The sequence below is a fragment of the Protopterus annectens genome, chromosome 2.part0 (assembly GCF_019279795.1).
Source record: "Protopterus annectens isolate FY-2018-M chromosome 2.part0, PAN1.0, whole genome shotgun sequence".
Lineage (NCBI taxonomy): Eukaryota > Metazoa > Chordata > Ceratodontiformes > Protopteridae > Protopterus > Protopterus annectens.
In genome coordinates, this window is record NC_056728.1 from 24,450,759 (window position 1) to 24,466,095 (window position 15,337).

The 15,337-nt window shown below is 40.7% G+C and overlaps 1 protein-coding gene across 1 annotated transcript in view; it reads left to right on the plus strand.

The window, feature by feature from the left end:
- The window catches only part of CASP8 (caspase 8), a 456,587-nt gene that overhangs the window by 304,603 nt on the left and 136,647 nt on the right, over nucleotides 1-15,337 (plus strand). Inside the window, exon 7 of the mRNA XM_044060507.1 lies at nucleotides 11,421-11,512. Coding sequence (XP_043916442.1) covers nucleotides 11,421-11,512 — 92 coding nt within the window. The remainder of the gene's footprint in view (nucleotides 1-11,420; nucleotides 11,513-15,337) is intronic.

The following is a 15,337-nucleotide window of genomic DNA, read 5'->3' on the forward strand; positions in this document are numbered from 1 at the left end:
TATCCATCACCTGTACAGCAGGTGCACCCGAGCCTACTTCCAGTTGAGGGGTTACGAGAGAACTGGAAGCCATCGGAACCGTGGACATAGATGGTGCCAGCGAGAAAATAGGCGCCGGGCTAGATACCAAAGTACAGATGGTCCAAGCACTGCTTTGGGAGAGCATCAGTTCCACCAGAGCCAATGCAGCAAGGGTGGATGGTGCTGACAGGAAAAACATTGCTGTCAGAACTGAGACAGTATGCACTGGAGGTATCTTGTCCTTGGCAGGTATTCGAATTTTGGAGCCGATGGAGCCAAAGAAACTGTCAGCACCGTGGCTGGGGATGGTGCCAAAGCAGGTACAGTCATTGGAGCCGATGTCAGATCCAAGGACGGCATCGAAGTCAGTGGTGCCGCGGTCGGAGCCGAAATAGGGGTGAATATCATGGATGGCACCGAGGGAGAAGACACAAAGCCTGGTGCCGAAAAGGTCTGCACCGAGGAAGCACGGAGCTGACTCAGTTCCGTAACTGATGGAGATGCAGGAACTGAGTGACTCTATTTATCCTTATGTTTTTTGGTCTTTGGAGGGGGGGGGCCTCCGACCCAGATCAAGCCTCTGAAAAGGGTGCCTTGAGTAATCCGTTTGTCCTTATGTTTTTTTGGTCTTTGGAGGGGGTGAGACCTCCGACCCAGATAGAGCCTCAGAAAAAAAAGGTGCCTTGAGTAATCCATTTTTCCTTATGTTTTATGGTCTTTGGAGGGGGTGAGACCTCCAACCCAGATAGAGCCTCCGAAAAAGTGTCTTGATAAACCAGTTTATTATTACGTTCTGCTAGTGTATATTTACTAAAACTAGCACAAATGTCACAGTCAGCTGTAATATGATCCATGCCCAAACAGTAGACACAACGAACATGTGTGTCTGAGTTAGGTATCTTACGTCCACACTTGTCACACTGTTTAAATCCCAACTTAGCTTTGTCCAACATAGTAAGGCAACAAGGCTATCCTATAGAAAAAATAAGGGAGAAAATACCAGTGATGTTATTTAAAAAAAAAAAAATACCACTAGTAGAAAGGAAAGGCCTGTCCAAGACAGGAGAGAGGGACAGTACCAATAAAGGTAAAAAATTAAATTACCAAGAAAAAGGGTTGGAAATAGGCTTAGGTTATAGGCGACAGTAAGAAAAGGCTAACTTGACTAAAAATTAAATCATTTTGAAGAGAAACTGTCTTAAAATTAACAATTTTCTACTTAGCTTTGAGAGAGATGGCTAGCATGTCTGACTAGAAACATGGCAAATGAGATCTGAAGTATCTAGGAGGCAGGCATTGTGGGTAGGTTCTTAGCTGAGAGTTTTTGGCTTGTGCGACCTGGGAAACTGCCATATCGGTTCCGAGGACAGAACTGAGGTCCTAACAGTAAGTAATGAATAAAGATTTACAACATCCGATTTCCTTTTATAGGACCTGTGCTTTATTTTCGGCTTGTTGCATAGCTGGAAAGCACTGCTCCAGTAACTCCCCTTATTATTTGCTGCCATGGAATGATCTCTGCGAATTTCATGTGAAAATAGATATTACATGGCAGTCATTTAAATGCCTTCCTAGAATGTGGTAATATTTACTAATAACTATAAAAAATAAATGTACATAGCAATACTGCCGACCTAAGTATTTAAATGACAGCAATTACTGAACAAACATAGTAAAGAAACATGGGAGGTGCAAAAGCAATTACTATACAACACTACAGCAAAGAGACTTTTTTTGTATGGGGGATGTTGTTATGTCAACAGAAAATACATTTTTTTATCGGAACAGTGCTTTCCAGCTATGCAGGTATATTTAATGGCCCACAACCAACATTTTTTCTTTTTGTCCCTTCATGCCATAGGACTCTAAAGTGGAAAAAAGTGACCATTATCAGAAGAAAATGATCAGTAGAAACCGCACAAATCAAGAGTGAAGGAAATGTTGACAGATAAGCAAAACATTCAGCCAAAAATGTTTGTTGGAAAATTCAGAGCTTAACTCTGCCAGAAAGATTATAGGAAAGCAAGGGAGGGATTTGTTCACAATGGGAACTAAAACAAGACAGGGGAATGGGATGTACAAAGGAATTTAAGTAAAACAACACTGAGCAGGACCATACATAACGTTGTCAAGGTGCATGTTACTTTCGTCATCCTGAATTTGTACCTGAAGTTTAAACACTGGGTTGTCCCATGACCCATGTATGTAAACTGGATTTTAACTAGTCCAAACTTTTCCTGACCAACTGATTAAGTTAAAAAGTAAGTAACAAAATACAGTTTGCAAATTTATGATATTTAGTACCTAAGAGGGAAAAAAGCATGGTTTTATAGAACAGTACCCCACCAAATGCATAGAAGGACCACCCAAACCCTGCCCAACACCCTGCACATGACATTTATTGTTATTGTATTTTTGAATAAACATTAGACCTTATTAACCAAAATGAATATTTAAAACTTTGTACTTCATTCTAAATACCAGAAACTGTGCCTTAACCTACATTAATGCAAAGTATAGTATGCTATAATATATTTATAAATATACACGTAGAGAATGTTTCTTCACCCCAACAAGGCGTCTGTACTGCGTATATGTCATTGTTTGAACATGCACACAAACAAGCTAGTAGTAAAGCTATCGGTGTTAACTACATTCGAACTAGTAGACTTAAACATTCATTCTTATGTATTTCTTGGAGTAGCTGTACTTCAGCTAAATATTGGTTACACATATTATGCAATGTATTGCACATACAAAATATATTACAATTAGGTAATTGTTCATGCAATCTTCTCACTAGGACTTGGATGCAACACATTAGCAGCGAACATAAGCAACTGTAGTTTTTGGAGGAAAACCACACTTTTCAGCCTTCTTCTGTAATGTGGCATGCACACTACTTCACATCAGAAAGAGTTACTAAAAAAATGGGGTGCGCAGGAGAGCTTGCCTCCCTGCCTGCAAAAGCAATTACTGTACAAAATTATACTAAAGAAATGTGGGGGGTGCAGGGGGGGCTTGCCCCCCTGAAAAAGCAATTACTGTACAAACATAGTAAAGAAACATGGGAGGTGCAAAAGCAATCACTATACAACACTACAGCAAAGAGACTTCTTTTGTAAAATAACTGTTGCTTTACTTGTATTTATAAGTGTTCAACAGTTGCATTATTACATCTGTGTGGGAGAAATACAAATGCAATTCAGTTTATTTTTTTCATGTAATGTCTTGCATTTCTACTGGAACATAAATATTTACAATGTCACTCACAAATCTGCATGGCTTGTCAATCAGCCTTGCTTTATTTAAAAAGTTTAAATTTTCAAATTTCTAATTTTGCAAAGTTTTAATTGAGTTTACTGTTCTGAGCTGTACACTATTAGCCTTAGCATTAGTCCTTTATGTGCTTATTTACTGTATAACTGCATTGTTTAACCTGATTTAACCAAAACAAAAATTATATCTTGTTTGCTAATTTTCTGCCTTCTCTAAGTAGAATAGTCCAGTTTCCAGGCTTTGTTGGTTTCAGGACTTTAGTTTCAGTGTTCAGAGCTATCCAGAACTTGCTGTGGTAGAGGAAGGTCCTACTGCTTACCAGTGAGAGTGGGAGCATTGTACTGCCTATCTAACACTAGAAGAGTGGTTTCCAGCTCTGCAATTACAATTTTATTGGCCATTTTGGGCTGATTTCTATCCCTTTCAACTTTCTGGCATAAATATGTGCATTTACCTTGGGGCTAAGGTTAGTCCGCGGTGGTGGTGCTGCGGTATTGTTGTCGCCTCACAGTAAGACGCTGTCTGGTTCGATTCTCAGCTAGAGTGTCTTCTGCATGGAGACATGCTTGAATGGCCGTACCTTCGTTGAAGGTTGTGCGTCAGGGCTGGTAACTCGGCACATAAAAATCAACTACCAATCATTAACGGACTGGAGTTCCGCTGTGGCAACCCCTAACCGGGAAAAGCCGAAAGACACAACAACAACAACAACAACCTTGGGGCTAAGGTTAAACTATTCCCAGTGCCAGAAAGTCTGCTGTTCGAATTTTCCCTCAGAACTAGCTAGTTTATCAGCAGTAGCACTAAAATTTGTATACCTGTGTCTAGCACTTGCTCTAAAGCTCACTAAAAAGCACTAGGAAGCCTTAATTTGTTACAAGCACTCACCTCTCCTTGCTAATAAGGAGAAAATAGTCACAGGGACTAGACAGCCTACAATTGCAAGTACCTTGCCAAAAGGTAAGGGAAAACAGCTCTTGTACTACACAAAGAAAGCACCTAACCAGGCATGTCCAAGAGTCAGCTCCTGTCCACCTGGTGAATCTGGGCATACTGGGGCAATGCAGCAATTGCCTCATGTACACAGACAACCCTCTTCTCCTACCACCAAACACTACAACCTGGGAGAGATGCACTTACATAGCCAAACTGGAAGCAAAGTTCTCTCCAGCCAAGATTGTGCTAGAAGACAGTCAAGAGGAGAAGGTTAACACCCACACAACACCTCAAACAACACATAGTCCTTCAAAACCCACACCACCAAAACCCACACATAGCAACACAAAACCCACATATGCAGAGGCTCAACATTAACCTGCCCAAGCAACAAGGACCTCCGAAGCTGAAATGCAAACAAACACCACCCCCAAACACAACCAAAGCATCACATAGCTCACAACACCAGTGTGCCACCCAACAGCAGCCCTGAAGGCAAGACAACGTACTTAACACTTTAGTCATAGGTGACTCTATAGTCAGGCACACTGATGTCCCACTCACCAGCCTGAATAAGGAGAAAATTACAGTTAGTTGCCTGTCAGGTGCCAGGCTCCGCCACATAATGCATGCACTCAAGTCACTCCACAACAGGTACAAAAATGACTCTGTCATTGTCCATGTTGGAGTGAATGACTTGAGACATACCTCGCTGAACTACATGAAAAAAGACATGGATGAGCTCTCAGATCATGTAGCCCAGGCAGGTATGACCCTAGCCCTGAGTAGCATTCTGCCATTGCCCAGAATGATACCACAGTATAAGGACAAAATGACTGACTTCAGTACTTGGCTAAGCTTCTGGTGTCATTCAAAGGGGATCCAGTATCTGTTTGCCTGGGACGACATGATCGACAAAACACAATGCTTTGCAAGAGATGGTTTGCACCTGTTGCCCCTGAGATTCAGGTTACTGGCTAAGGCTCTTGCCACCCCTATAGTGCCTTTTTTAGGCAAGGTTCAAAGGACAAAACTACCACTGTAATGGGTACAAGCAAGCAAAATCTGAAGGTAATGCTACTCATAGCTAGAAGTCTAAACCTCAAGATGCACTCTCTCGAGGCTCTCCTAAAAATGGAGAACATCGATATGTGTGCAGTAACTGAGATCTGGTTCAAAGCTCCAGAGAGCACCCCTGCAATACCAGGCTATAACTCATACCACACTTTTCAGCTACCAAACCAGGACCGAAACACTAAAGGTGGAGGAGTCTCTGTATTCACCAAGGATATTTACACCTCCAGGCTGGTTGCCCAACACAATGCATCTGAAATTCTCCAGGTGCAACTAACATTAGGTAAGACTGCAGTACAAATTGTAGATTGCTACAGATCCTCCACCATGCTCCAAGATTCTCACTACACCTTTCTAAACATACTGGAAAATATTAAGATACACCCAAACACCCTAAAACTGGGTGATTTCAACTACTCGGCCATTAACTGGGAAAACTATTCCTGTACCAACACCTTTGCTCAATGGTTCTTGTAATTCATAAATTCCAATGCTCTAGAGCAACTAATTCATAGTCCCACCAGGGGTACTAATATTCTAGACCTGGTCATTACGAATATGGGAGATCGATGCTCCACACCAGTGGTCACCCCCTCGCTGGTCAGATCAGACCATAAGTTAATTACCCTTGACATCCACATCCCACCCCCACCGCCCTTTAAGGAAATCTCCGTAAAAAAACTTCTCCAAAGCCAACTTCATGCTTCTCAAGTCAGAAGAAACAAACTTCCTGACACCCATGCAGATGGGAACTGGAAGTTCAACTGCTGAATCCTACACTAAGGTGCTGTACAAGCATATTCACTTGTGCATATACCAAGCCAACCCAAATAGAACCAAAACATTGTCCTCTAAAAAAAGGAAGCCAATCTCGTGGTCCCCTGCCAGAAACAAGCTGTACAACAGAAGGAAGAAACTGATGCAGAAAAGAGGAGGAACCCAAGATTCAAAAAACTCCCTCACCAACCACAGTAGAAAGCTGAGATCTCTCAAAAAATCTTCCAAAGCTAGTTACGAAAACAAAATTGCCAAAGATTCCAAAGACAACCACAAGGCATTCTATAGCTATGTCAAGAATCTAAATGGCAATAATTCAGATCTGCTCTGAGCTACATCAGAATGGCACTAGATATACTGATCCCAAGGATATTGCCAATATCCTGGCAGATAGATTCAATGTCAACTTCACCCCTCTCACCCCCTAAAGGGCCCATCTCAATACCGAAAGAATGCTAAATACCAGTGATCACGGCCACTTAGGTAAAAAATGCACTCTCCAAAGCCAAGAATGCAGCATCCATGGGACCAGACGACATCCCGGGCTGTGTACTGCATGAACTACAAAATGAACTGGCACCTCACCTATGTGTCATGTTTAATCATAGCCTCACCTCAGCCTTCATGCCCACAGAGTGGCACACAGCTACAGTCATCCCACTCCACAAGGGGCGATCCACTTTGGATCCCGGGAACTACCGTCCCATCAGTCTGATGATCCTGATCTGCAAGGCCATGAAACATGTTATCATAGAACTTATAAACAAAGACATTGGCACCCTTTAGACACTGGATCCCACCCAGTTTGGGTCCGTGAAGGGCCGATCCCTCCTCCTGAACCTGATTGACTTCTTCATATCAGTCTCCAGAGCTGTGGACGAGGGTAAGGTGGTTCACACAGCCTTCTTGGACTTTGCTAAGGCTTTCGACACTATCCTCCACTCTGGAATCATAGATAAACTTACTAAGCTGGGCATTAATCCCTACGTCACTCAATGGGTTGCAAACTGGCTTACTGACAGAACACACACTGTAAAAGTAGCCGACTCCAAATCCAGCCCCAGACAAGTGACAAGTGGTGTACCGCAGGGTTCTGTCCTGGTACCACTCTTGTTTGGCATCTACTTCTGTGAAGTACAGGCCAACACAAAGGGACTCTGGCTTACAAAGTTTGCAGATGACTGCAAGCAGGGAGCCATTATTGAATCCCCAAATGATGTGGATATACTACAAAAGGGCCTTACTGAAACAGATGCCTGGTGCCAGAGCCATGGGCTCAAGCTAAATGCCAAAAAATGTATAGTTGTCCCCTTTGGGAAAAAACACATACCTGTGAACTACCACATAGGTGGCAGTACACTAAATACCAAAAGTGTGACAAGAGATCTAGGGACACAGGTGGACAGTGGTCTCAACTTTGATAACCAGATAGCCACAACAATTAGAAAATCCTTCTACGTGGCACACCTCGTCCTTAAGGGCTTTTCATCCAGAAAAAAGGAGGTCAGTGTCCCTCTGTACTCATCCCTCATTAGACCCATTATAGAATACAATACCCCATTTGGTATGTACCTCACAAGAAATCTGCAACAACTAGAAAGGCCGCAGAAATACCTCACAAAAAGAATCACAGGCCTAAAGCAGGTGCCTTATGCTGACTGTCTAAAGAAACTCCAGCTATACTCTGTCGCATATCGTCTACTCAGAGGCGGTCTCTGCCTAACATAAAAGGACATGTCAAACCCAGATTAGTTGGACATGCTACACTTAAAGAAATCCCAATCCCTCCGAGCCACACGTTCCAGGGATCTTAACCTTGTCATCACGATGAATAGAACATGCTGGAGGGATAGGTTCCTGACCTAGAGACTCCCCATACTCTGGTAAAGGCTGCCCATAGATGTCAGGCAGAGCACCACAATGGCCCTCTTCAAGAGGAAACTTGACGATTGGATGGGAGATAGAAAATTCACTCCAGTGATCACATCAGTAGCCCTGCTAGACAGGGGTCCAGGAAAGTAAATATTTGTTGGAAGCAATAGCCAGAGAATCGTTATGGCTAGGCTTGTAGCCTAGTACCTACCTATGAACCTATTCCATGCCACATGGGCTTGCCCTGTCAATCAATTTGGCCATACCCATTTCTGCACAGAAATGCCGGTGGGGTACTGTTCTAATACAAAGCCAAAAAGCATTGTCAAACACTAACAAGATATAGTCTGTGATTTCCATTTATTTATTGCTACTTGATAACAAGGTAAGTGAACTGAATTTATCTCATGTAATGTTTGTGCTGATCATTTATTATGTGCCTTATTGTTCAGGCTACTGCTTATTAACTTACTTGTTTACATATTTGTTAACTTGGTAAGTACACTGGTCTGAAGTCCCTTTTTTGGGCAGCTGTTCCCCCAGTAGCATGCAAACTGTGTATTTGGGGTGGATTAAATTTCCAGTTAACCAAGGCTAGTCAATTTTTCAAGGACAAGAACTACAAAAGGGAATATGGTCTTGTTCTGAGGACTGTCCCCATTTTTTGGCCATCGTTGTCACCTGAGAATAGATAACAGCACAAGGTTGCCTGAAACATTTCAGATCATCTCTTTTTCTGCACTTTTAAGTACAGAGCAACCTGAATTTCATCTCGTATGATTTTTGCCACACTGCTTATAGCCACAAAGCAAATATGACCTTATATGTACATTGTGTTATTTAGTTCTTAGTGGATGTTGTAAGATGTACAGTCTTGTATTATTTAGATCATTTAGGTTCATAGGTTTTTACAAGGTATGCAGTCCAAGGAAAGAAATTCCCTATTGTCCGCAAGCATTGTCTGTTTAAGTGACTTGCTCAAGGTCACACTTTAAGCAGATTAGGGCTGAGGGAATCAAACCCTGTACCACAGGAACTACAGCTCACAGCATTAACCCTTTGCACTTACTGCCAGACTTTCTTCAGTGGAGTTGATACCTGAATGGGTATGGTTGAGATAAAGAGCTTGAGTTACCTGTGCTACAGTGGAGAATTGTTTTTGGACTTCTGTGCCAATCATGAACTGTCCATAACAAGCATCAATCTGAAGCAGGAGGACAGTGCACTTAATAACACAGTAAAGTGCACCCAAAGGGAAATGATTGTTACTTAATAACACAGTAAAGTGCACCCAAAGGGAAATCTCAGAGAGGGGGAAGATGCACTGTTCTGACTTAGGACCATTGTTTGAAGGTAGAAGCACTCTGAGAAACTCATGAATCCAGTGGACATAGCCTCATCTAGTGAGGTAATGCTAAGAGCAGATGATGAGAATGGATTTATTTCTGTAGACAAGATCTCTGTGGTGATTAAACACCACAAGGCTTCTGTGTGAAGCAGGAAAGGTAGAGATCCATCTGATGGGCCAGAAAAGCCTTTGCTACAGTGTCAGAAGGGAGATTCCTGACTCAAGAGGAGCATTCTGAACTCTCTTTTAACTCCACAGATATTGGAAAGGCTGTAGGAGTTTGCCAGAACTATATAACTGTGTTTTGAGTGGCTGGATAAGACATGGCTGCATACCTGGGTAAGTTTTGAGGAGCTGCTACAACAATATAGGGTCCCAGAAAACAGCACTGTGTTTTATTTGATTCCTGTATTTGAGGATCAAGAATGATGTGGTCTTACTTAGAGGTTCAAGGTCAGCATACTACTCCAGCATGAGTGTGTCTTACCTACCTACCTTCTTTTCCATCATTGGGATAGATAGATAGGTAACTACAATATATAAAGTATCCAGCTATGGTATGCAGATGATGCAGATGGTGTTACTTGTTATTTGAAGATGATTCCTGTTTGTGACTGTGATTTCCACATGAAGTGGCAATGATGAAAATTAGCCCCTCCAAATCCTCCCATGGCAGGCATCATGGTTCTCACTGCACTGCGAACTGCATTCAAGGGTGGGGAGGTGATATGTCATTTTAGTGAGTTTATAAGTTCTTGAGGTAGGATAGGAGGAGGATGAAAAGGAGGATAAGGGACTCAGGAGAAACTGAGTAAGTGCAGGTGCAGTAGCACAGGCGCAGTTGGTGAGAAAGAAGAATGAATGAGAAATGTCAATGTCTACGGTGCTGTCAATGTATTAGTGAGTGTAAGACTCCATCCTCACCAAGCTTTAGCAGTCACTGAAAAGATAAAGTTGTAGATCCAAGTGATGGAAATGAGGTTCCTCCAATGATGGGTTATCTTATCACTTACAAGCTGGAAACCAAAGAGTTGGCAGCAATGCCTCCTCTCCTTTGAATGTGGCCCTTTCAGCTCTGCTGCACTCACCTTACATTGTTAATGTGTTAAGTCTGTATCATCTCAGCTTTTCCTTTCTGAATATTTTCTACTGTTTACATTTCTAATGCTCAGAGTATTTCCTTGAATTTCACCCCTCCCCCTGGTAGAGGTAAAACTATTTAATGAAGTGTTTCTTCACAAAGCAGTCCATAGCTGTCAGTTTTCTATGTGGGTTCTTTGTTGTTTAGAGAGGCTTAGGGAAAATGGAGGTTTCATCAGCCCTCTCCTAGACTGACTAGCCCAGTAACGGTGCCTCATTGGACTCTCTGTCACCAAACCATCTGGAGGCTACCTAACAATAAAAGTTGTTACTACGTTTTGGACATACAGTTCACAGTAGCTTATAAAAAAGTAAGTGCATAATAAAAACTGTATTGTAGCCAGTGGGTTTAAGAAATCAGATCAATCATTTTTTTAGAAGCATTTGACATTTCACCAGTAACAATTAGAAGAAATGTTAATTGTTTAGGAAAAACAATTAACATGTATAATGATTTAACCCTGGACTATATACAGGCTACCACCATTTTGATTTCTTCTGTCTATGACCTCTAGAACCAGATATGGTAGACAGCTTTACCACCGCTGTGTACTATTGGAGGGCAGCAGCAGCATTGTCTCTTGATCCCACTCCTCTCTGAGTGCTTCATGCTGTTCTTTGCCACTGCGATTTCACATTGTGCAGGTTGGCTTCATTATGATTATAGGCTGAAGAGTCTTTTCTTCCATACCATTGAAGATAACCCAGTAACCGTTTTAAGGCAGAAACCCCATTGTATCACTCAGGGTTGAGCTTGCTGAGTTTCTGTAATCATCATATAGTGATTGCTGCAATGTCTGTCTTACATTGGTATAACCTAAGGGAAACACACAGCAGACTTTATTTACACAAGTGATTGGAATGCCTGTCTATTCTTTCCTTGATAAATACAAAACTAAAATATGATGGATGAAGTGCCACATTATTTTTCAGTCAGACTTATTGCATTTTTTTTTGCAATGCTTCATTCTAGATGAACAATGCAATTCACAATCAGCAGCCATCAGCACTGATATCATTTCAAGAAATGAACAGAATGAAACAACAAATGAGAGCATAAACCAGGTAATGTACAAACTAAATGAGGGAAACCTTACTCAGTTTTGAAAAAAATATATCTGATAACTGCGTATATTACCTCCTTTTATTTTATTTTGGTACTCAGTATTTTCTGTGTGCTAAATTCAGCGGTACAAAGTCTGGATTGTAAGGATGACATTTTGTAAGTGACGTTTCTTTTTATTTGTAGACCAGCAGAATACAGTTATATATGAGAAATATATATAGAAACAGTTCACCTAATTCCATTCTAAAGAAAATAATACCGCCAGATGGATCTCAGATCAAAACTACTGGGAAATCATAACTAATATTTGGCTAACAGAGAGAAACTGAGTACAAAAAATGAAATCATACAAGTCTGATTTTTTTTTAATGAGTAGCAACTGATAAAAGTGTTGTGACATGGGTCAGTATAGGTTCACAGATTCATGGGTAAGTACTAGGCTAGCTGCCCTTGCAAGACATTTTAAGCCTAGCAAATTTCCCTTTTTGTGCTGGAAAAAATCAGTCGATTTGGCTATAGATTGGCCTTACCCATCTCATGGTTAATAATTATATATTACCCCAATGAGAATAAATGGCATCAAACCATAAATAGTGTGAGGGGACCTGTGCATGAGATAAAACATGTAGGAGCTGTCTCTGTCTATTAGTAGTAGTGGGGCAGTCCAGGGGTAGATTATCTGTTTCCCATCCATATATTTAAGTCACACTTGAAAATGAACAGGGATGAACTTTGTTCTGTTTGGATGGGTAGTCTGTTCCACACCACAGTAGCAATATCTTGTGCAAAATATACCTGTCCCTCCAAACCATTCTGTTGATGTTGCAGAAGAGGTTTAGATCCCTAGACTGAGTATTTCTGAAGCCATTTGACTTGCTGATGTGCAATAAATCCATCAGTAATAGTCAGAGGATACTTTGTATACTAGACACAGTCAACTCTTAGCAGTCTGTAGAATACCGACTGTATGTATACTCTATGTATAAATGTATATATGTATGAATATGGTTAATGTGCAGAATGACACCTGTCCTTAGGCATCACTTCCAGAAAGTTTCACAGCAACTAAGAGCAGTGGGATTTTACTTACATATTGTCTGTATTTTAAGAAGGTACACCCTCACTTGCCTTCCTTCTGTGTAGGTCACTTTACTGGCTGATAAAGGTTACTGAACTCTCTGAATGCTACTCAGGATTGATTTCCATGTCAGAAAAGATGCAATAGTACCTTGTGCAGGCTGTCGAAGACATCAAGACAGTATTCTAGTAAAATGTGGGGAATGCATTCACATTAAATGCTCTGGATGCCGAATGCAAGAAGGTCAAAGCAGGAACATTGAAACACAGCATATTGACTTCACACAAGTCCCCCTGCACCCCACACCTCCTGCAATTTATACATACCAACTCTGAGATCACACTACATTGGGGAAGGGGCAAAAAAAACCCTGTCCCAACTGCATTGCGATTTTGGACAATAAGTCAACATCCTGTGTTTTTGTTGTTCCAGCATCAACTTTCTGACATTCAAGATTTAGAGCATTTTGTTGTTCCAAATGCATCTCAAATGTTGAGCTTATCTGGAGGGATATACTGCAGGATGCCATCTAAGGGCTGCAACTAGACATCTGATACACCATCTGTGTTCAGTAAATGCATAGTATGTTCACAGCACACTGTAGTGCTAAGCAGATCTGGATTGCTATGCTTAGTTTAAAATTAGGAAAACATGGATTAAGATTTCTGCATGTGCTCTTTCTTCAAATTAGCAATATAAAAGCACACATCAACATTTCATATGACATTAGTAAAAGGCAGCCAGGCTGTCCTTGGGAGGGAATATAGCATAAATATAATTAGAGAGTAAAGCAAAGTACAATCAATATAATGTAATAAAGTGGAACAATATCAGTAATTAAATAAAGATTAAGTTGATGAAACTGCCTATAACAAGAACTATATAATATAAAATAAAAACAGGCATCAATGAAGAAGAACAGGACAGTGAAAAACTAAGTAAGAGATGAGTACAGATAATGCTATGGTGGCCCCAAAACTTGTATAGTCAAGCAGCAGCTAGTTGCACTCTAGGTGACCAGAGTCTTGGATGAGCAACCATTGGGGTGCTCATGGGATATGAGCAGGGGAGGAGGGGGGAGGGGAGCTAGAGGAGGAAGAGAAGAAGAAGAAGATGGGAGAAAGATGAGGAGTGGCTAAGTGGGGAACTGAAAAGCAGGTGTAATACAAAGGTGAGAAAAGTAGAGAGGTTGTGTGGGTGTAAGGAGGAGGAAGAGGAGTTTGGTCCTCAGGTGATGTCCCCTGTTTGAAGCATTGAGACCTGGCCTTTTGGAGAAGAAGCTTCTTTAGTTGTTTTTGGAATTTAAGGTAGTTAGGAGGTGAATGTAGTTCATTTGGTAAGAATTCTCAAATGTGTAGGGCTAATACAGAGAAGCTGTGGTCTATGTGTCTCCAAAAATGTATGGAAGCCTGTTACATTGCAACATCATTTTTTGTATATGTTTTTGTATTTTTATTACAGTAAGCATTTTATGGTGTATAAACCTTATACTTTTTGTTAGCTTAACTGTTATCCTCACTGTGAAGTTATTATTGACTGGACACACTCATAATGTTCACCATAAATGTTGTAGAATTATCTAGGGCATACTTTGAGCACTTGATAGCATGTAAAACTAGAAAACAGAAACCTGGTGCAAGTTCAAAGCTGGATGCTGTGAGTCTTGAAATTGTAAAAAATGAAGTTTGATTCTCATAAAATGGGGAAGTGCAAAGACCTCTGCATTGCTCACATCCCAACTGCTTATATATAATAAATCAAAAAAAAACTTTGCCTCACAGAAGAGGAATTACTATAATATACAGCAGTATCAAACTTAATATATATATATCCATATAATTGCTCTTAAATTCTCAAAGTTACAAGGATCTTAATCATGGTCCTTGGACATACAGTAGGAACCCGCTTTTGTTGAATGTGTATGTATTGAGCAGACCAACTGATGGAGACTGCATATTTACATATTAATTTTGAATACCCTCATGTGGTAATCAATTTTCAAAGACTCATGGGCATATAAACTACAGTTTGGAAAGTGGTTGACCTTGATTCTATACTGTTGACATGATGTTGCTTACATATAGATAAAGATTTTTTATCAGCATTGTGTGGCATAGTATTAATCATAGATTATTAAAGAAGAAAGGAAACAAGAAACAGAACATATTGTTTAATTTAATGAATTCATCTTAAGTCACAACAAAGTAGAAGATTCTGAACTATTTTTATTATGTGTTTTTGACTGGTTAGTTTATCGCAAATTCCCTGAATATAATTCCCTTCTCCATGCCACCAGCTATCATCCTCCACATATCTGTAAAAATATTCCAAAATCACAATATATGAGGATTAAACGTATATGCTCAGTGAATGACACATATAAGCATTTCAGGGATTACCTTACCATCAGATTTAAAGAAAGGGATTACAAAGCAGGTCATATCCTACAAGCTAAGAATAAGGTAGATAATATTGAGAGAGAGAATCTCCTACAATATAAAAGTCAGGTAGATAGGCAAGAAAGTACCTTACTGTTTGTTACGACCTTCGGTAGGAACACTGGGGCACTAATGGACAGTGTGCAGCGTAACTGGAATAGTCTAATGGCGGATAGTAAATGCGTTGGAATAATACGGAACAGATGCCAATTCTCCTTCAGGAAAGGAAAACATTTAGCATCTCACTTTAACCACTATAAGCAAGGGCCCTATGAGCAAAAAGAAAGTTTACAATGTACACTTGAGGG